General features: G+C 51.1%; 2 protein-coding genes across 2 annotated transcripts in view; one reads left to right on the plus strand and one right to left on the minus strand.

The window, feature by feature from the left end:
• Positions 1-1,305: 1,305 nt before the first annotated feature.
• Positions 1,306-21,670, minus strand: part of LOC8051197 (polycomb protein SCMH1) — a 74,362-nt gene continuing 53,997 nt past the window's right edge. The window contains exons 11-13 of the mRNA XM_029968273.4: positions 10,044-10,298; positions 4,530-4,717; positions 1,306-4,154 (exon numbers count right to left, since the gene is read on the minus strand). Of these exons, the coding sequence (XP_029824133.3) occupies positions 4,026-4,154; positions 4,530-4,717; positions 10,044-10,298 (572 nt within the window). The 3' untranslated portion in view covers positions 1,306-4,025. The remainder of the gene's footprint in view (positions 4,155-4,529; positions 4,718-10,043; positions 10,299-21,670) is intronic.
• LOC121836763 lies at positions 11,366-13,326 on the plus strand. Its single transcript, XM_042291923.1, has one exon. It carries the CDS (start codon positions 12,124-12,126, stop codon positions 13,324-13,326), a length of 1,203 nt encoding a protein of 400 aa, XP_042147857.1. The 5' UTR covers positions 11,366-12,123.

Here is a 21,670-nt window from a genome sequence, read left to right on the forward strand (position 1 = left end):
CTCTGACCTTGGACGTTTCGTGTTATCGGCGCGCTGACGGACAAGCAGCGCCATGGGGTGGCAATCGTTGAAACTGACGCACGCAGTGGCCAATGGGATTAAGCTGAGCAGGGTCCCTAATCTGGACACTTGGCGGAAAAGTCGGCGAGAAATTCGGCGGCTATGATTGGCCAGCGCCAAGGTCAAGTGTGGCGTTGGCCAATCGCGGCCGCCAAATTTCTCGCCGTCGTTTCCGCCAAGCATCCAGCTTAGGGCCCCAGGTTGGTTCATTGCTTGTAAATGGGGCCAGCTGAACATGAAAAACACAGAGAAAATTCATTGCTTGTTAACGGGGCCAGCGGTGCGAATGCTATATTTTTTCTCCGTGTTTTTTTCATGTTCAGCTGGCCCCATTCACACGGCCAATGCGGCGAAATCCATCAGCTTTACTCCGCTCCTTCGGAATCGGGGAAACTAGGTGCCGTTTGGCTAGGCTTTTCGCGTGGTTTCATAGCTGGCAGCTAGCTGGCTTCACTTGGAGAAAGGATTGTTCTGCATTTGAGAAAAAAACACTTAAAATTGTGTTCATTTGGCCGTTAGAATAACAGATATCACAATTATATTTCAATGCGACGCGCCGGAGAGCTATAAGAGCAATTTCAAAATAGGGCTGAAGCCCCGCCTCCCTAGCCTTGGGCAGCCAAAAGACCCGTCGATGACGTCACGGACAGCGACTGTCTTTCGTGGTTTCGGTATTCGGATTCACAAGATAAAAATCCACTAGAATTTTTTTTTTTTTTTCCAAGAAGCTTCGTAGCTTCCCTTTAAGGTGCCGTTTTGCGCGGCTTCAAAGCTGATGACGTCGGCTCGCTCCATTGAGCAGTTAATGCTTTCCCATTAAAAAATAATCTAGACGTTACGAGATCTCAAAAGGTAGACCAGCTTACTGCCCTTTCGAAGCCCAAAACTCAAGGACAAAAACATTTGTACACATTTTCCACCAACATATTTTTCCAGACTTTTATGAGGACTCAGCGTTTTTTCTTGCACCGATTTGAGATGAATTCACCCACTCATTTTCAAACCAGTACAAACAAGACGCTGGTCGGCGGTTCATTCCGTTGCTGTCGTGTCAGCAAATTCTGCACGCGCGTTTTCTCGGCCGCCAAATTGGCGCGAGATTTCTTTTGGGACAGCGCTTTCTTTCTCCCTCTCCCCCCCCCCCCCCCCCCCCCCCCCCCCCCCCCCCCCCCCCCCCCATTTTCTCTACCCTAGTTCGAGACACGCGCGGTAGTGCCTACCGTTGCAAACTGAACGAAAAAAAAAAATACCTTTATTACTGACGCAGCAGCATGCTCGAGAATGTTTACGCTCGAAGTAGCAAGTTAACGCAGTGCCACATAGCCCGCATTCAGATACTTGAAAAAGTAGCTTCGATTATACTACTACCACGCAACTACAGCATTCTCTAGAACTCTACGCAACGAAAAGGTTATCAACCGCACGCCCTTCGCTCCGACGTCAAGCACTCCACACGGCACAGCGATGGCGTGCAAAGCTGCGCTGAGAATCATGCTGTGAAACGGCTCACATAAAAATTTCAGAGCATATGAATTCAAGAAGAAAAAGCAACATGCTTGGACGTACCTTCGCGATGGCAACCTAGGAGTACGCCTCTTTTAATCGCCAGATTGCCATCTGGGAGAACAGCAGTCGGACTCCTCGGCTTATCGCCAATAACTTCGAAAGATAAGCGACCAGGTCGGGAACGCTAATGCTGGCTTTGCGAGCAGTGCTCGTGCACATAATAAATTAAACACAGACCACAGGCACTACTATATGCAAGCGACAGCTGGGATACTTTTTTTTTTTATTTCCGTGGAGACATTGATTTTATCGCCTCTCCATCGCATCGCCGGATCTCTCCACCTGTATTACTGCGCCGCAGGTGCCGGAGGAACTACATTCCAAGGCGCGCGCACAGTGAAGAACTTTGGTTCCAAAATTTCGCGCGCGAAAAAAAGAAAAAACAAAGAAAAAGAATTAAAAAAAAATATTAATAATAAAAAAAAACAAAAACACTAAGAACATTGACTTATCTTTTCCTTTCTGTGCGCTTTGTAACAGGATTCTTTCCCTTTGAAGCTAAACTGCTAGCTCAGTGTTTCTTCCAGAAAATGTCTGCACGCAAGGAATTTGGGTTAAACCTGCGGCATTCACCCACCAAGCTGGCGGGTCGAACTAAATGTTACCCCCTCACACAACAATCCAAGGAAACCACACGTTCTCTGCGAATGTTCTAAACCCAACTCTTCACAGGAACAAACATAACATAAAATACGACTTAGATTATTTACAAAATACAATAACAAAAAAAAAAAAAAGATTTTGCAGCTTGGCAGATTTGTGCCACTTCCGAGATTTTAGCGGCCAAACCATTTTGCAAATTATGCAAAGACAATGTATCATAGTGCTCAAGTAAAAACCTGCACACACTACTAAGACAGCAGTGACATACCCGAAAGCAGAAAATCACAATGTTGATTATCCTTTGGACAAATAGTCTGCTATCACTCCTCAAAATAAAAACAAACAAACAAAAAAACCCAAACAGAACAGGAACGAGCACTGCACGTGCCGGAGCTCATCAAATGCAACTACGAGATCCATGTTACGCATCGTTCGAGCGACGGGGACTGCGCAAAGCCTCGTCACACTGGCAGCCATGATCAGATCAACAGCGTTTTCCCAGAAAAATAGAGCTCTCGTATATCACCCGAATCTCCCCACCCCAGGAGGTTGTTGCTCTTGACACCACATGCACCATGTTTGATCAGAACACAAATGCTGTACACATACTCCATCTTGCAAGTACAGCGGAGCCACGTTTCATAATCCGATCGCACTACTGCTCATAATGCTCATTTCATGCAAACCTCTTTTGGACCAGCTTGATTCAGAACTGCATACAGCTAATAGGTTGAACTGGCTCGATGCATTCTTCAACATATGCACCTTTCCACATGGGTCCACTGTATGCCGACTGCCTGGGTGACATAGAGGTGATGAATATGGACATCGGTGAGGATAGTGAATACTAATGCGGATGACTTGGCGTCATGGGCGTAACATAATGTCCCGCACATGTTAGCGATGTGGAATCAATGCTAAATTTGCCGGAACTTTCACCCGCTGCAAACAGCGATCGATCGAAAAGGATCAATAAATGAACAAAGAACAAGACGAATCGCGGGTCATGACGGCTACATAACGAAAAGGCGGTGGTGCACCAAACATGAGATCACCAGGTACAGAGCAAAAGTGATGAAAAACAAATTTCAAATAACATGGAAGTTGTCGACGAGCGTCTTCCGCAAGCTCCTCTCTCTGGCTTTCAGGTTGAATCTAGGTAGAGCAGAAGAGAAAGCAGTCGATTGCAAACAATGCTCTTCAATAAACCAAGACACGTTTTCATCCGAACAAAGCAGTTACTTCACTTTAAGCAGACAGAAAAAACTATGCAAAGAGGCAACAAAAAAAAAAAGGATGATGCTATTAGCAGGTTCTTGAATGTCCACACAAAGAAAATTGCAGTCCAGCTTATGAATGATTCGCAAAAGTGGCACGTTGAACGTCTCAATGCTGTAAACTGCCCCAAAACAAAAACATTGCAACAAAATGCCTATACTTGATTAAAGACAGTGCCCCCTTCCAGGAAAGGTGTCAAACAAAGTGCATGTTGTAACTCACCTCTCCCCCAGGGAAGAAGAATAAGGACTCAAAAAGACTTAGTGGCTAACACACAACAGTATGTACATCAAAGTTCCACACATGTCACAAATCACAAATAAATAAATTGGGGGTCCGAAATGCGTTATCGCCACTGTCCCCGAATCCTCGACGACGTTGCAACCAGACCGCCGCTGCAACGCGGCGTTGTCGCTTTGGGCGCCGCGGAGGCCAAGTTCCGACAGCAGCTGGGGATTCCCGACGTGTGGATGAGAGGTGAATGCTTGCAGCTCATGTGGGTCGACGCTGCGGGGCAATCAGAGGCCTTTGCGGCCCTTGATCTTGTCGATGATGTTGCATATCTTCAGGGCAGGCCCCAACTTCAGGCCCATGTACTTCATCATCATGTCGCTGTTCAGCAGAAGCAGTGCTCGGCCGTCAATCTCCTGCGCAGAGGGAGCAATCTGTTTGCAGGATGCCCGAGTCGTTCGGGCAACCCTGAAGTGACTTTCAGCTCTAGGGCTATAGATGAAATGACTGCTAAAAAGATGCAGTTTTGGAAATTGACCTGTTTGCCTCAAGGTCTTCCTTCTTGAAGGAGCACTTAACCACTTTCTGCGACAGTTTACTTCTGGACATAACCTAATCTATGGGCTCTAAGCATCCTAGAAAACTAAACATTACATTCATGTAGCAAATATTGTTTATGTCGGAACTATCGCAGACACCAGAGGGCACCATCAGACGAAGGAGGGCAGATGGCGCCCTCCGGTGTCTGCCAAAGACACCAGAGGCCAAAGAAAACAAAGACAGAGCCTCACGTGTCTCCTGAAGAGGTCCGAGTGAGACGCCAGGGCCGCGTCCAGGGATGAAATGTGCCGGATCACGTCCTCTATGCTCCACTCCAACGGATGGGCGCTCACCGGTGCCGGAGCTCGCGCTGGTGCCGCGGGTGGCGCTGCGGGTTTGTGCACCTTCTCCGGTGGATGGTGGTTGGTGGTTGAACTTGCTGCACGTTCAACAGGTAACTCTGTGTCTCATACTGCTTTTAAGCCTCCAGGTAAGCACTCAAGTTTGAGCCTGCCTAACCCTGCATCACGTAGACAGCTTTCTCGCTTTGGTTTGTTTCACTAAACCTACCATAACCCTCCCCTGTACAAAAAAGCTGCTAATCGCTTCTTTTCACGTATCATCGCGTCTCAATAGCCAACATGCAAGCTGGGCATGCTGTCATGCAAAACTACAACTTTTCACCGTTAATCATACACCCAACCATGCTTTCATGAAACCACCACACTTTATTAACAGGTAATTACTTGCATCCATAACATTTTTTATTGTTTTTAATGCGAAAGCATTAACTGTCTCATGACGCGAGCTGACGTCATCAGTTTGAAGCGTGAAAACGGCTCCTGGTTTCCACTCTCCCAATAGGAGAAATTCGCCTTCGGTTCCATTGGCCGGCGCACGTCGACGGGCTCCGACTGGCCGCTGCGCCATGGCTTCCGAGATCATGAAGCGTGAGGGCGCTAGTACGCAGCAGACGACAAAGGGAGCGGACCAGCCGGCAACAAAGGAAGCAGACAAGCGGCTTGCATGCTTTCGCATTCACAACTCAAAAGAAATGCTTAGGCGTACCTCGAGCTTTTCTTTGTTTACATACACCAGAACCCACTTTCCTTTAGTGCCCCGATAGCCCCGAAATCATTTAAAATAAACAAAAAATTGTGCAGCAACCTTTACAGTCAAGCTCGGTTATATCACACTGGGGTATTTCCAATTATTGTTTATAACAGTCCAAACATTCTTTTGAAAATCACATGTAATACTATAGGAGCGTTGTCTTTTTGTATCCAACTCCAATGGCAGGGACACTCGATATAGAAAACAAGAATGAAGTCCGCCCAGCCTCTGCTTTTCGTGCGATCGATTGCGCGATTGTGCCGGTGCACATCGCTTGTCCTGCTGGCTGGCAGACCGCCAAGTCAGCCCTAAAAAGAAAGTGGAGGATGGCAAAAGCAAGGGAAAGGGCACCGACGCACGTGTAGGAAGAGCAGGGAGTGCCTGCTGTCGGAACGGTATCCTGCGTCCCTTCCCAGAACACTGCTGATGCTCCATGACTCCTTAACCCCAAAATAAAACAAGCAATAAAAAAAGAAAAAAAGTCTTCCGCAAGTTGAGTGTGTCGACAACAGCGGTTGTGCAATCACACTTTGAACCCTTATCTTTGTTTAACTTTGTCTTTTGCGGTTAAGGCTTGTTCACACTAGAAAGTTTTAGCGAGTTGTATTTCAAACACACGGTTCCGAATTCACGAATGGTACAGCTGGTCCGTTCCGTGGAACCATATGTCAAATTTGACATACTTTAGCAAATCATGAAAGTGGCACGACCGTGTAAACGATGATGATGATCGTGTTTAACGGTGGCACAGTCTTCTAGTAAACGTGTGAAACATTCTGCAACGTGTAAATCCGTTGCGATGGTGGCGGACATCGTGGTGGCAGCTCGTGTTTCCGGTGTACGACTGATGTAAACAAGACTGCAACCGTAACATTTGCCGGTCGGAATTTCAAGAACTGCGAAGCTAGATAGAGTAAAAAGTATCTGAACGACCGTAGAGGTATCTGGTGTGATACCGTCATTTTGAACTTAAACGATCGTTCACGTTGTGTGCCTTCGAACCAGATCATTTCGTCTGCTCGCGGTGGCCACGGCAGCTAGTCTGCCCGCAGATCGCAAAAATTTACTAGCATGCGCAGCTTACAGCATTCACGATCGCTTACCATTGTGAGCAGTCCTCGATATGAATTGGTTCAATCTCTGAAATGAAGCAGACTAACAAGACGGCAAATTGCCTCCCACTGTCCTAAGCCTAACGCTCGGCTGGGTCGGCGAAGGCGGTCGGCGAACCGACCGCCATCCTTTTTTTACCGGAGTCGTGAACAGTGCTGGCTGCGTTCGGTGCCGACTCCAGCGGCAGGAATGGGAGAAACGAATGAGAAGAGCCTCCCAACCATAGAGTTATTATAATGTACGCTAGAGGTTCAACTGGCGCTAGTGTGCTGTTGCAAACTGAAGCAGACAGCAAGCAGTCCGAAATTGACTTCCGGTAATGCAATTCTACGGAAAAAAAGCGAGTGCATTTCCTCTCTGTGCTCGATTATAAGAGCAAATATCACGAATAAATCATACCTACTAGGCACATTGGAACATTTCCCAGACACGCAGATAAAATAATTGGTCAGTTACGGCGTTTTTATTTTAAAATCGTGGCATGAAAAACTGTGCTAAAACCGCTTCGTACATGTATTTATGTGCACTGTCGGACACTGTTAGCGCGAACACGGCGTCGGCGCTTTCCAGTATGGGGGATATACATGCCAAACGAACGAAGGACATGTGGAAAACGAAGAGAGACGGCAAGAACTACGCAGTAACACTGGATAAGTAACTCTGCTTGCAGACGATCACAACAAATTGAAAGTCACGTAATATAGTCCGATTTGCAATAAATCAGTACTGCTTTATGCTTCCTGCTCGTGAATATGTGCGAAGATGCTTGTTCTGTGTTCGAATCGATCATCACCCGCACGCTCCAAATCTTTGCAAATAGGGGGAAGCCAGAGAACAGGCGCGCGATAAAAACTGCCCAACATAGGAAATAATAAGAAAACACACCTTTCGTAGCCCAAATACTTTATTCTTTACGTTTCGAACGTTTTTTTAACCACTCGTAAAGATGCACGACGGGGTGATTTTCATATAGTGAGAGGGCAGACATATTAGCAATATATAGGCACCAACGGAATGCTAGAACTTTGAGCACACTCTAGATTTCTTTCGATTGTTATTTTGCTTAGAATCGTCGCTCGTTTTTACATACCTGCCATGGAACAGAGGTTTGGGCCTGAGATATAGCGAAGTTTAACATCGTTCAGTGGTAAAGAAAAAATGCTGTAACTAAAGCAATTACCCTTCTACAATATTAATAAAGGTACATACTATCCGGTACAACCGAAATGACAAAAGTTATTCATGTTATTTTTCGGCAAAGAGACAAAATTCACGCGCGTTTTCCCATAGGAATACACAGGGAGGCTGGAAATCTAGACTGCATGCTGTCTGCTTCAATTTGCAACCGGAAGTCCCATAGACACTAGCGCCAGCTGAGCCTCTAGCGTTTATTGTAATAACTCTATGCTCCCAACGCCCCGAACAACTCGCGCGCGGATGCGCAGTGGCGTCGCCGATGCTTTCGAGGGCAAAACATTCGTGTGGAAACGACCTGCTAAAACTCCTTACTCTAGCGACCGAATACGACCGAGAGAGATGAGACATGTTGAAACCTCTTAAAATTTCTTAGGACAAGGAACACACAGGCATTCTGGCGCCATCTATGCGGTGACCCTAGAACTGCATTTCGCAAGAGCGAAGGTTTTGCGGGATTTCCGAGGTCAAATGTACGTAATACCTATAAGAAAGGCTCGTTTATGGTTGACAAAAGTTTTTCGATCCAAGAAAGAAAGGATAATGCGCGAGAGAAACAGAAAATATGCGGGACCGCCAAGCTTACAGTGTTACCCAATAAATGGCGCCTTTGTGTCCTCTTGAAAGAGGTTTCAAGGCATCAGTTCTAAGAGGTCGCAAGAGTGTGAACGGCCTATAATGCTTTGCCCCCCTTTTTTTTTTTTTGCCTTTCTATTTTTTTTTTGCTTCCTGAATTTAGTGAGCTTCTTTCATTTTTGTTTACCTTTTTCTTTTGCCTTTATTGCTTTGCTGTTTTTACTTTGCATTTCTTTTTCTTTTTTTGCTGCCTGATTTTAGTGAGCTTTCTTTTTTGTAACTTTTTTCCATGGATCAAGAGATTTTTTTTTACCCATCTCACTTTTCCGTTTTCTTCATTATTTTTTTTGTGTTTTGTCGTTTCTGCTATGTGCAGGTTCCATCCAGGAGCACGTGTAAGCGAGGAGGTGTTAGCGATCTCCGCCAACTACCCTCTACTGTATTTAGTGGCTCTTGGATGCTCTCTTTGGTACGCTCCCGTTGGTCGCGACCTTCGGTAATAGCAGAAATGCCAGAAAATTTTAACTTGAGCTTGATTTAACATATTTTTATATATCGAATTATTGATATATCAAACAATTCTACGATCCCCTTCGAATTCTATATATCCGGGTTCGACTGTATCTCTGAACTCCTGTACGATGTGTATAATACAGCATTTTCGAAGCAATCATGTAATTTTGTTCGGAAGATATTAGTTATTGTTAGGGAGCGAAGATGAAATAATGCCACGCATGTTGCCGAGCGAGCGCGTGTGTGGCCGAGTGGTTACCATGCTTGGCTTTCGTGCGGAGGTCTCGGGTTCCAAACCTGGGAGCGGCACGTCTTTTATTTATCCCTTTCAATTTAGCGTTCTCATAAGTTTGAGAACCTTGTCGTCTGATCGAGGTACAAATGTTCCACACGCCAAACGTTTTATGCCAAATATTCCATAAACCCACGCAGGTACATAAGGGAGTCGGTCTCGTCCTAGCGTTCGACCCTGATGTTTCACCGCCATCGACGCCTGCGACGCTAGCCTTTTTCTTTTTTGTTGTGGGCACAAGTTTGCCCCATTAAATGTTTAGATTCTCCAGTTAATACCCCGCAGCTTGACCAAAATGTCACGAATGACAAATAATAAGGTGGTGAATTAACTGGAGAAACTAAACGTTTAATGGGGCGAACTTGTGCCCAATACAAAAAAAGAAAAAGGCTAGCGTCGCAGGCGTCGAAACAGCACGGTCGAACGCTAGGGCAAGACTAACTCCGGCTCGCCATGCGAGCCGGAGTCAGTCACTCCCTTATGTACCTGCGTGGGTTTCTGGAATAATCAGCATAGAACGTTTGGCGTGTGGAACATTTGTACCTCGATCAGACGACAAGGTTCTCAAACTTATGAGAACGCTAAATTGAAAGAATAAATAAAAAGACGCGCCGCTCCCAGGAGTGGAACCTGAGACCTCCGCATGGAAGCCAAGCCCGGTAACCACTAGTCCACGCACGCACTCGCTCGGTGACATGCGTGGCAATATTTCATCTTCAGTCCCTAACGATAATTAATATCTTCCGAACAAATTTACACGATTGCTTCCAATATGCTGCATTATACACATCGTACCAGCATGGGTTTCTGGAATATTCGGCGTAGAATATCTGGCACATAGAACATTCGTCCCTCAATCAGACGACACAGACAAACGGAAAAATTTCTGGGATTAGGAAGTTCCGTTTTAAAGGCATTCCACGCTTTAATCAATAAACAAAGGAAGAGCAACGAGCCCACTCACCCTCGCCGTCGGCTGAATTCCGGATGCAGGCCACCTTGGCAGGCTGTGGTCTGGCTGCCGCTTTCGGAGCAGAGGCCGGAATAGGCGTCGCTGCCGGACTGCGCGACGTCGGAGCCTGTCCACTTGCAGAGTCCGACGACCAGCGTCGCTTCACGGGGGCAGACAGGTTGTTGTTGTTGTTGTTGGTGGCGCTATTGCCGTCGTTGTTCGCGGAGACTCCGGTACTTCCGGTGTCTGTGTGCAGTTGCTCCATCACTGCAACATCAAGTTTAAGGGTGCGGTGTAAAGGTGCGTGTGTGACGCTCCGTCAAAGAGTGGATCGTTCTGGATTGCCTGCAAGACACTCAGAGAGGCGGTGCACGTCTACAACGGACCGATGTTGCCAAGCATTCCACACATGCATGACGTGGCCATAACTATTGGGACCTCGCAACACCCAAAGGGGGCATGCCGCTCTGCCTCGGAAGCCGGCTAGCACTGCCACCAACGACGGCATTTGCGTCGCGTCGCACAGTGAAGTCATACCCACTCGAATCCCTTCTAAGGCGTCCGCGGCGTCTCGATCACTAATGCGCCCTCCCGCCGGGCGTGTTTCACCATCTTGCTCCGGAGCAAAGGTTCAGCACCTCTAAATTGAAAAAAACCTACCCGCGTCCAGCATTTCTTCGTACATGTTTTCACACCATTCGACCTGCAGGCTCGGAGCTCGGGTTCAATTGTGTGCGCCGCAGTTGTAAGCAGCAACGACGGGAACACACTGCCGTATCTTTTGTTCAACTGCGCTGAAATATGCATCTGCAAAGCGTTTGTGTGCTCGATGATCCGGAAATCGTTATGAGACGACATTTATCCATGCCATTAATTGATAAAATCAATGTGAGAAGTATCTTTCATCTTTCGCTCCTTTTTTTTTTTTATAGGATTGCTTTTCGCTTGCTGGCGGATAGAGTAGACGTGCTGGGACTGAGATGATCGCGGCGGTTTTCGCCACCACATGAGGGGAATCTGTTCTCTCAATTTCCTGGTTTTGTGTAAAAGTTAGTACCGAAAATGGTCTCAAACGTTTTATATAGTGCCGTGCTCATGTAAGCTGACATACCTTAGAAACTAAGATTGGCTGCTACGCAGGACGTCTATGCCAGTTTGGTTGTGTTCAATTCGAAATGCTACGGCCAGGAGCCGCACCATGGTGCCACCGTATCGTCGCACGCTACCAATAGTCCACAGGAGGCAGGCGCCAGTTCGCGAGACAGCTGATGCTTTGCTCACACAGTCCTGCAGCGGGATTGTTACGCGTGCAGAAAAACTTGTGGTGGCCACCGCCACACTGACCGCGCCGGCAGAGGGCAAGGCGCCCGACGGCAGCGCCACGCGCCGGCAGGGCGCAGCTGGGGGGGAGGCACAGGGGCATTCGGGATCGAGACGGGCATTAAAGAAGACGTGAGAAATCCTTCCTTGTTGTTACGTGTTCTTCCGGGGTGGACCGCACGGACGAGAACCCGGGGGCTTCCAGGCTGTGGGCAGGGAAACCCACATTGGCGCCCAACGTGGGGCCTCGTTCGTGTGGCCGACTCCGGAAGGTAAGTGGAGTTTTTTCCACTGTTTGTCTCGGGTTCGCATGTGTTCGCGTTCACGCAGCGGAGGAGGCGATTTGAATTTTCGGCGCATAGGCCGGTGACAATTCCGTCCACACGGTGCGAGCAAGGGTACAGGCAGCTCATAACTGTTGGTTAAAGAAACAAACCAAACGTCGTTCTATTTTGGTCACGGTTATCGTTGAGCGGCGCCACGCCCCTGAATGGTGCTCGCGTTCCGCGTGAGCGTTTCGACCCGCGTTATCGATTTGTTGTTGAACTGATATTGTAATTTTGGAAGAGTGATTGCGCGGTTTACATACAACGCCGCTATCTGAGAACAGGCCTCCTTTCTGTTGAACGTTTGCTTCCTCCTTTTTTTTTTTTTTGACCTTTCATCGATTTTATGTGGAGCACCTGTGCCCACATAAAAGTGTCGCGCTTTAGGCAGAAAGAGACCTCCATAGCACCGATTGGAAGACTTTCAGGGTTGGGGGGAACTCACGATGAACGTAGTTAGGACACCACCGCGGCAGGTTTCCACGGAGGACCTTAGCAAAACTAAGGGCGACGACGAGGATGATATTCCCCTCGGCGAGCTCGCGAAGCGACTAAACCCCGAAAGCACTACCGAACATGACACACGGATTTTGCAACCAGCGACCACAGAATCGGCGGGCACGGTGCAACGGGACACTGTCGACGAGTTGAGATCGGCCATGACCCTCCTGCTTCAGTGTCAACGGGACCAGATGATGCAACTAAGCCGCCCCTCGGTAACAGTCACCCCGCCTCCTAAAGACCATCTGCGGCTCCCGCTTACTATTCCAAAGTATGCGGGCTACGCGGATAGGAAGTCGGTGACAACGTTCATCTCTGAGCTGCAAAACTACAAAGCAGCGTCGGGGATAGAAGACGAGGTAGTGCTAGACCGTCTCCTCCCGGTTGCACTAACGGACAGTGCAGCACTGTGGAGGCAAAGACAAACCAAATTCACGAGCATGGCAGATTTTGAGGCGCGATTTAGGGCGGAGTTCCTGCCTCCGGATTACAACATGCGAATCAGGGACGAGCTGCGCGCGCGCACACAGCACCCGGACGAGTCACTCATTGAGTTTGTAAGGGCTCTCCAGGGCCTGTATGACATCGCCGACGCCGCGGCACCAGACGCGGAGAAAGTAGAACGCGCCATCCGCCAAAGCCACCCGCGTTTCCATCCCCATCTCAGGGGACGCACATTTCAGAACTTAGACGAGATGGCACGAGCAGCGATCACCATCCAGGCCGATATCCTCGCGGAACTTAGATACCGCCCCCCTCCTCCACAGAACATGACCCTGGAACCATCATTTGCGTGGTCTGGGAACGCACGGGTACATAGAGTCGGGGGAGAACCAGACTATTCCAACCAAGCGTCTGTCCCCCGAGCCCTAGATCCTCATGCATATGAATCACGAAGGCGCAGCGGGTTTCAGGGCATACGTTCACAACGCCACAACCCATCCATTGGTCAAGATGAGGTCTTGGCCTCTGGACCGGTAACGCGGAGCGGGGGAGGGGCAAGTACGACCGAGACACCGCACGAAGCCGACGGGCGGGCCACGAGTCGTTGTTTTCGATGCGGCCGGCCAGGACACATACGCCGGGAATGTAGCGAACAGCGGCGGCAGCCTCAGACACAGGGAAACGGCTACGGCCGGCGGTGGTAAGAAATCCCTACTCTCCGCCGGCTGCGCCGAAAACACGATCCACAAGATCGAGTCGCCGCAGCCGCCTCCGGGCCTCCCGGAGGCTCACATGGGCTCCGGGGACTGACGCTTTTCTATCGACCCTCGGTGGCCCTCCATCACTTTTTCTTCCTCATAACACTCCTCGTTGTGAGACTCCCGGCGTGTCCGATTTTCCATGGACACCCGGGCGCCCAGCTCGCACCGTTCGCGGTGTTGAGACTCCCGGCGTGTCTACTCTCGCATCGACAACCGGGCGGCCAGCTCACAACACTTTCCGTCATGAGACTCCTGGCGTGTCCGCGTTCGCGTCGACAACCGGGCGCCCAGCTCACACCGTTCGCGGTGTTGAGACTCCCGGCGTGTCTGCTCTCGCATCGACAACCGGGCGGCCAGCTCATAACACTTTCACTCTTCGTCGTGAGACTCCCGGCGTGTCGGCTTTCACACCGACACCCGGGCGCCCAGCTCACACCGTTCGCGGTCTTGAGACTCCCGGCGTGCCTGCTGTTGCAGTGACACCCGGGCGGCCAGCTCACAACACTCTCCGTCATGAGACTCCCGGCGTGTCGGCTTTCACACCGACACCCGGGCGCCCAGCTCACACCGTTCGCGGTCTTGAGACTCCCGGCGTGTCTACTTTTGCACAGACACCCGGGCGGCTAGCTCATAACACTCTTCGTCGTGAGACTCCCGGCGTGTCGGCTTTCACACCGACACCCGGGCGCCCAGCTCACACCGTTCGCGGTCTTGAGACTCCCGGCGTGCCTGCTGTTGCAGTGACACCCGGGCGGCCAGCTCACAACACTCTCCGTCATGAGACTCCCGGCGTGTCGGCTTTCACACCGACACCCGGGCGCCCAGCTCACACCGTTCGCGGTCTTGAGACTCCCGGCGTGTCTACTTTTGCACAGACACCCGGGCGGCTAGCTCATAACACTCTTCGCCGTGAGACTCCCGGCGTGTCGGCTTTCACACCGACACCCGGGCGCCCAGCTCACACCGTTCGCGGTCTTGAGACTCCCGGCGTGCCTGCTGTCGCAGTGACACCCGGGCGGCCAGCTCACAACACTCCCCCTCATGAGACTCCCGGCGTGTCGGCTTTCACACCGACACCCGGGCGCCCAGCTCACACCGTTCGCGGTCTTGAGACTCCCGGCGTGCCTGCTGTAGCAGTGACACCCGGGCGGCAAGCTCACGACATTCTCAGGCATGAGACTCCCGGCGTGTCGGCGATCGCGCTGATCCCCGGACGGCCGGCTTACACTGTTGACGGCCGTAAGCTGCACGAAACAATTGCATTTGAGTTGGACCCTAATGCGATTCCCTTTCAGCCAAACGTCGGCCCGCCAGATTCCGGCCCGATCCCGAGTGTCAGTGCCGCGTTGAAGTTCTCAACACCCAGGATGGTCGCTCGGGATGGCCGGGTGCCCGTGGACTCGCCACGGCCGGCGGGGTTTGGAACAGCCTCTCGAACCGAGAGACCGGCAGAGCTCATCCCTGCTGTAAGTAGAATGGAAACTAGAACCAAGTCCCTTGAGCCACGTATCACCGTGAATGTACTAGGTACCCCAGTGGCCGCTCTTCTAGATACAGGGGCAAACATATCGCTTATGGGGGATGCTATGTTTGCGGAGTGTAACAAGAAAAAGATACATCTCCGGTCGGCAAATGTAAAACTGCAGGTAGCATCGGGGTCCGTACTGCCTGCTGCCGGCGCAGTGAGATTGCGAATTTGCTTTCATGCCAGAAAACGAAGACAACGTTTTGTGTATCTCCCTGGACTGCCAGTTCCCATGATCCTTGGTCGGGATTTCATTACGGCAGAGCAGCTTTCACTAGACTTCGCCCGAGCTGGATATTCATTGGGGGGCGAAACGAAATTAACGCCGTTTACCAGACAACAAGATTGTATTCGCGGCCAAGCGTTTCCGGTAAACGTTGCCGGGCAGGTGTCTTTACTTCCAGACAGCGTGCTCAAGGCCGTGCAAAAGTGTTCCGGTGAGAACAACCAGAAGCAGCTCCAGCACCTGCTGGAACCCTTCTCGCCGATGTTCACGGAAAGACCTGGGAAAACCGATCTTATGCGGCACCGAATCGAAACCAAGGACGCACCACCCCGGAGGTGCAATGCGAGACCCATCAGTGCCCACAAGCGCCAACTTTTGGATACGGCGCTCGCAGAAATGATCGACACCGGCGCAGTACGTGAGTCAAAAAGCCCTTGGGCCTCACCGGTGGTTCTGGCCCCAAAGAAGGATGGTACAGCCAGGCTTTGTGTAGACTATAGGCGACTAAATGAAGTGTCAATCAGAGACAGTTATCCTTTCCCTAGTATCTCCTCGGTGATGTACGCCCTCGGAAATTCGACCGTTTTCACGACCCTTGACTGCAGCCGGGGGTTTCTTCAAATCGAGGTCCACCCCGCTGACGTGCCAAAAACGGCATTCATTTGCCACAGAGGGCTATTCGAATTCACTCGCCTTCCCTTTGGGTTGTCTAATTCGCCTGCCAGCTTTCAGCGCTTAATGGATGTCGTGCTCGGCGATGCGAAGTACGAATTTGCGATGGCATACATGGATGACGTCGTCGTGTTTTCACGAACTTTCGAGGAGCATCTCGTACATCTCCGCATTATACTAGAACGAATGCGCCAGGCCGGCCTTACAATTCATCCGGGGAAGGCACAGCTGGCCGTTCCAGAAATCAAACTTCTCGGTTTTGTGGTTGATGGCGGCACGCTGCGTCCAAACGAGGATAAGCTACGCGCGATAACGGAATACCCCCCGCCCCATGACGTCAAAGCTCTGCAGAGATATCTCGGTATGATCGCTTTTTACAGGGATTTCATACCGCGATGTGCCGAAATAACGGCGCCACTGAATCAACTTCTCCGCAAGAAAACGAAGTGGTGTTGGGGCGAACAGCAGCAGATCGCGTTTGCAGCTCTTTCGAAGGCTGTGACAGACAACGCGTGCCTGCATCTCCCAGACTTGAATCGTCCGTTCACTTTGCAAACCGACGCAAGCGATTACGGGTTGGGAGCAGTTCTCTTACAAGAATACGACAACCTCCTTCGACCGGTAGCATTCGCCAGCCATACGCTTACCGGAGCAGAACGGAATTATTCTACCACCGAGAAAGAGTGTCTGGCGATTATCTTTTCCCTAAAAAAGTTTGACATGTACCTAGATGGAGCGTCATTTTGTATTCAAACTGACCACATGGCTCTTTCTTGGCTGAAAGGACTTCAAAACCCAGCAGGCCGCCTCGCTCGATGGGCACTAACACTCCAGCGCTACAAGTACACCATTGAGTACAAGCGCGGAGCGACTAACAACGTGGCAGATGCGCTTTCCCGTGCTCCACTTCTCGGGCAGGAGATGCAGGTGGATCCCGACTTGGTGGCGGTGGCTGTCTCCGTGCCTATCACCACGGATTCAAGATGGGGAACACTGGTGAGCAGAGAGGAGCTCCGGACGGCCCAGCAGGCCGATGGGCTCTGCCAGCGGGTGACGCAGGCCCTGGCAGAACGGAGCCCAACCGACGCCGAGGTTCCTGGGGAGTTCGACTCGTACCTGCTGAGCAGCGACAATATCCTGCTGAGGTACATCCACCAGGAAGACGAGGCCGGTGGTTCGCCGTTCCGGTCCGTGATACCTCGCAAACTGCGTAAGTCCTTCATAAGATATATGCATGACTCCGCATTGGCCGGGCACAGCAGTGGGAGCAAGACTTACGAAAAGTTAGCCCAAATTGCAACGTGGCCCGGTATGAGACAGGACGTTATGAGGTACACGCGCAGCTGTACGGCGTGCCAGAAGGCAAAACCCCGAGGGGGACAACCACCAGGCTTAATGAAATCGGTCGAAAGTAGATACCCTTGGGAATGCGTTGCATGCGACGTGGTCGGACCTTTTCCCCGTAGTCCGCGAGGAAACCAGTATTTGCTTGTAGTGACGGACCACTTCACAAAATGGGTTGAACTGTTTCCTCTGCGCAAACTTGACTCCAGGAGAATCTGGGATTGCCTTCTCGAGACATTCGCTCGGTTCGGCTTTCCAGCAACACTCATTACGGACAACGCTTCTTATTTTATTAGCAGGGTGTTCGTGGACGCATGCAAGGCATTGGGGATACGGCACAAAAAAACGTCGCCGTACCACCCACAGGCGAATATTACGGAAAGAGTAAACCGAAACCTCAAAATGATGCTGGTCACGCACACAAAGCAGCACAAGGATTGGGACGCGAAACTGGCGGAAATGGCATTCGCCACACACACAACACTGAACCGGTCTACGGGTTTTACCCCAGCCCTACTGAACTTTGGAAAAGAACTCGTGTTTCCCCTGCAAAATGGTCTTCTTTGCACAGACCAAGCACGTGTGCAGCGCACCACTACGCAGTTCGCAGCAGATCTCCAGCAGCGCTTCTTTGGGAACCTACGTGAAGCTCGAGAGAACCTGGACATCTCGAGACTCCAGCAAGCGGAGCAGTACAACAAAGGGAGGCGGAATTTGAGGTTCAATGTAGGAGATCTGGTGCTGAGGTGAACTCATCCGCTAAGTGACGCAGCTAGGGGCTTCACGGCGTCCCTGGCCAATAGGTGGGAAGGCCCCTACCGCATCAGCAAAGCACTATCTGACGTCACTTACAAGCTGGTGCACTGCGAGTCCGGTGAAGTGTGCGGGTCCATTCATGTTACCCACATAAAACCTTTCAATGAACCCGAGGAGTTAGAAGTGATTCAGGATCCAGCGGAAAGTGATCATGATCAGTGCCCACAGGTTCCTACACCACCCCCGCCACGTTACAACATGAGGCGGCGGTGAAGACAGCGAAAGAAGGCACACAAACTCCTACAGTATTAGTGGGAGACCATTTTACGTTAGGGAGGGGAGGAGCAGGGGGCACCTTGCGGGAGGGTCCTTGCCGCTGCAGATGGAAAGACACCATCAAGCGGCGCGACCACTTATTTCGGCTGAATAAGTTCTCATTGGGTTCTTAGAGGGCAAGGCGACGGGTAGGTCGCCTGTCAGTGTTCCGTCCTCGCCATACATCTCTTCCCTAATGAATAACAGATCTCACTTTAGTAGAGGCGAGGCGACGGCTAGGTCGCCTGTCAGTGTTCCGTCCTCGTATACATCTCTTCCCTAACGGATAACATATCTCATTTTATTAGAGATGCCCATCTGATTTGCCTTGTCTCCCAGATGGTTCGAAACTACCGCCGGAGGAACCCGCCATACCAGCGCCTCCCCCCAAGGTGGCGCACAGGGGAGCAACAGGCAGAGCCAGGCGCCCCGGGCGCCCCGTACGGTGCCTGCCTCCGTCCGTGCCGCGGGCATGGAGGTTCCCGGGACGGCCACCTGGGTCGTCTGGCCCGACCGTTCCGCAGCCCCCGTGGGCTTCGTGTCGAGGGCTCCCTGGGTGGAGCAGCCCCGGCCCCTGGTGGGCGAGCCCTCAGACTCTACCCCCCCTCCGTTCCGTGGACGGACGCTGGCGCAGCGCCATGGCAGCGACCCTCCGGCGCCCTTCACCGAGGAGGAGCGCGCCGCTCTCTGCTCGGTGTGCGGCGTGCTAATTGTCCACTGGGAACACCACCGACATGGCGCCCTGCACGCTGCGCGCCGAGCGGTGAGGGAAGCGGCCTTGGCCGTGGCGTTTCGCCCGTTTACGGAGGACGACGCCGCGGCCGCGCTGGTTATTCTGCGCCGGATTCGCCCGGGGCCACTCCGGGGCGCGGAAAACGAGCCCGACCCCGCGCTGCTCCTGGACCAGCTGGACCTGGGCCCGGGCACCCCTTGAAGGGGGGAGGAGTGTGGTGGCCACCGCCACACTGACCGCGCCGGCAGAGGGCAAGGCGCCCGACGGCAGCGCCACGCGCCGGCAGGGCGCAGCTGGGGGGGAGGCACAGGGGCATTCGGGATCGAGACGGGCATTAAAGAAGACGTGAGAAATCCTTCCTTGTTGTTACGTGTTCTTCCGGGGTGGACCGCACGGACGAGAACCCGGGGGCTTCCAGCTGTGGGCAGGGAAACCCACAAACTATGGTTCCGACGATGTGCGGCGACGGAGGTGGCGTAACGAAACTGGAGATCGGTCTATTCTGGTGTGCATTTTGGGAGATGCCTTCATTTTAAAGTTTAAAAAAAGCTGCAATCTCGCACCTTTTCGGGCATTCCACTGGCTTCGATTTCAATGCTACCTTTTAGAGCAGGGGGGCCAAGCTGCGGCTCGCGAGCCGCATGCGGCTCTTCGCGTGTTAAAGTGCGGCCCGTGGCTCTCTCCCCAACCCTTCTCCCCGCCTCCCTCCCGTTAACACGAGCACTTCCCCAAAAAGAGAAATGGAACGCATTTTAAATCGAAAGACAGGTTGCGGTTTGGTATCCTTGTGCTACTGCTACCTTATGCTCAGTTGAACTACTTTTGCCTCGGATAGATTGAAAGTAGTTCGAGTTCCGTTTATTGCTCTCGACAAAAGTTTGCCCCTCCCTTCCCCCTCTTCCTTTTTCTTCTTCTCCTCTCCGTATTCCTCGGCGGCATGTCAGCCGAGAAGAAGCGGGAAACGGGCGCGTGCGCGTTGCGGCAGTGTATCGAGTACAGCTCCACTGGTGTTCCTTCTTCACGAGAGTGGAAAGGCTGAACGTTTTATCACTTCCCTTTTATCCGAGGGGAAATATTAATGTCCAAGTGTTTCAACATAAATAATGTACTACTTGTCCATACCCACTCAGAGAGACTTGCAATTAGAGCCGACACTTTTACGAAGATGCTTCTCGTGCACTGGTTAAACCAAAGTCCTTCGTCAAAACGTCGGCGGCCATCCCCAGCCTTTCCCGGTGCTTCATTAGAGAATTCCAGGATAGCGTATGCACAAGCTCCGAATACGGAAAGAATAGTGTCGCCACCACTGCACATGTGTCAAATGCTAACAGGAACTTGCGCTATTTTTCGAAAATTGCACGCATATGTAAAGATCTGTTGCACTTCTCCAAGGAGGATATGTGATACGTGATAAGCTGGCTAAAGCCAAGACGAGCACAGTTAAAAAAAAGCGGCTCCCAGGACCACAGCTGCAGCTGCTTTGGCGGTTGTCATGAGTGCAGTGTCAACGGCCTTCTCGCGACTGCAATCTTCAATACAGGACGACGTCGCACTCCTACGGGAGGTCCGTGTCACAAATGGTTTGGAAAACCCTTTAAAGGACACGTGCAGAGGAAAAAGACGTTTTTTTTAGACAGCTTAGATGGAAAAAGGATGTCATAAAACGATTTTACAATAAATAAAACACAAAAAAACTTTAGAGCTATATTTATGACGCTATACGAATTTGTAGTTGGCGATCGCGGGAGCCGCCGCTGGTCACGTGGTAGGCCCGCGCGCCGCCGCGCTGAGTCGCCGCCGCACGCTGAGCGTTGTGCGAACGCCGCTTCAACGCGTTTCTCCACGCCGCCGCCGCACAAGTTTGTCTGCTTCGGGCACCGCCGCCGTAGTCTGACCGGTGCACAGGTCTATCACGACTGCTTGCGCTTTTTCAGGAGTTTCCTTTGGGCTCTAAAAGTTACTTATTCATCTTAGTTTCTTGTTATACTTCAAACAAAGACGAATAAGTTACTTTTAGAGGCCATAGGAAGCTTCCGAAAGAACGCAAGCACCACGTGACAAATATGGGCCTGTCAAGGGCCACTTTTCCGCGGCGCCCGCCGGCGCCAACTACAAAATCGTATAGCGCCGTAAATATAATTCTAAAAATTTTTTTCCTTGGTTGTAAAATTGTTTTATGATATCCTTTTTTTCATCTAAGCTGTTTAAAAAAAATGTTTTTTTCCTTTGCATGTGTCCTTTAAGGTGGGCAACGACTGCGGGCAACTCGCTGCTTGTGATGCGCAAACGTTTCTAGGAGAAAGTACGGCGCATGGAAGGTCGGTACACGAGACCCCTTTTGCCGAGGTGACGCGAACGGACAAGACCGGTCAACCGCTTGCGCCACATAAACATGTCTAAAATGTTACTCTGGCCCAAATACCATATTTACTCACAGAACGAACACACTTTTTTTTTCGAAGTAAAATTTTTGCTTCAGTCATAATGAACGAACCAACCTTTTTTCCTGAAAAATCAACGTAACTTCTTATCTCTTTGCGCGCCGCGGCGCCGCAAGGCGGCGCGTGACCCCCTAACCAAACTGGGCTGTGCAAAAGAAAAAAAAGCTCCTATTTGTTTTTGTTTTTTTTCTCTCAATTCCCTGGGATTGTTTTTTTTTTTTTTTGCAGTGGCAAGCTGTTTTTTTTGCTTAGGCGAGGGTTTCTCCCCTTATCTT

The sequence above is a fragment of the Ixodes scapularis genome, unplaced genomic scaffold (genome assembly GCF_016920785.2).
Source record: "Ixodes scapularis isolate PalLabHiFi unplaced genomic scaffold, ASM1692078v2 PGA_scaffold2__306_contigs__length_199485367, whole genome shotgun sequence".
NCBI lineage: Eukaryota > Metazoa > Arthropoda > Arachnida > Ixodida > Ixodidae > Ixodes > Ixodes scapularis.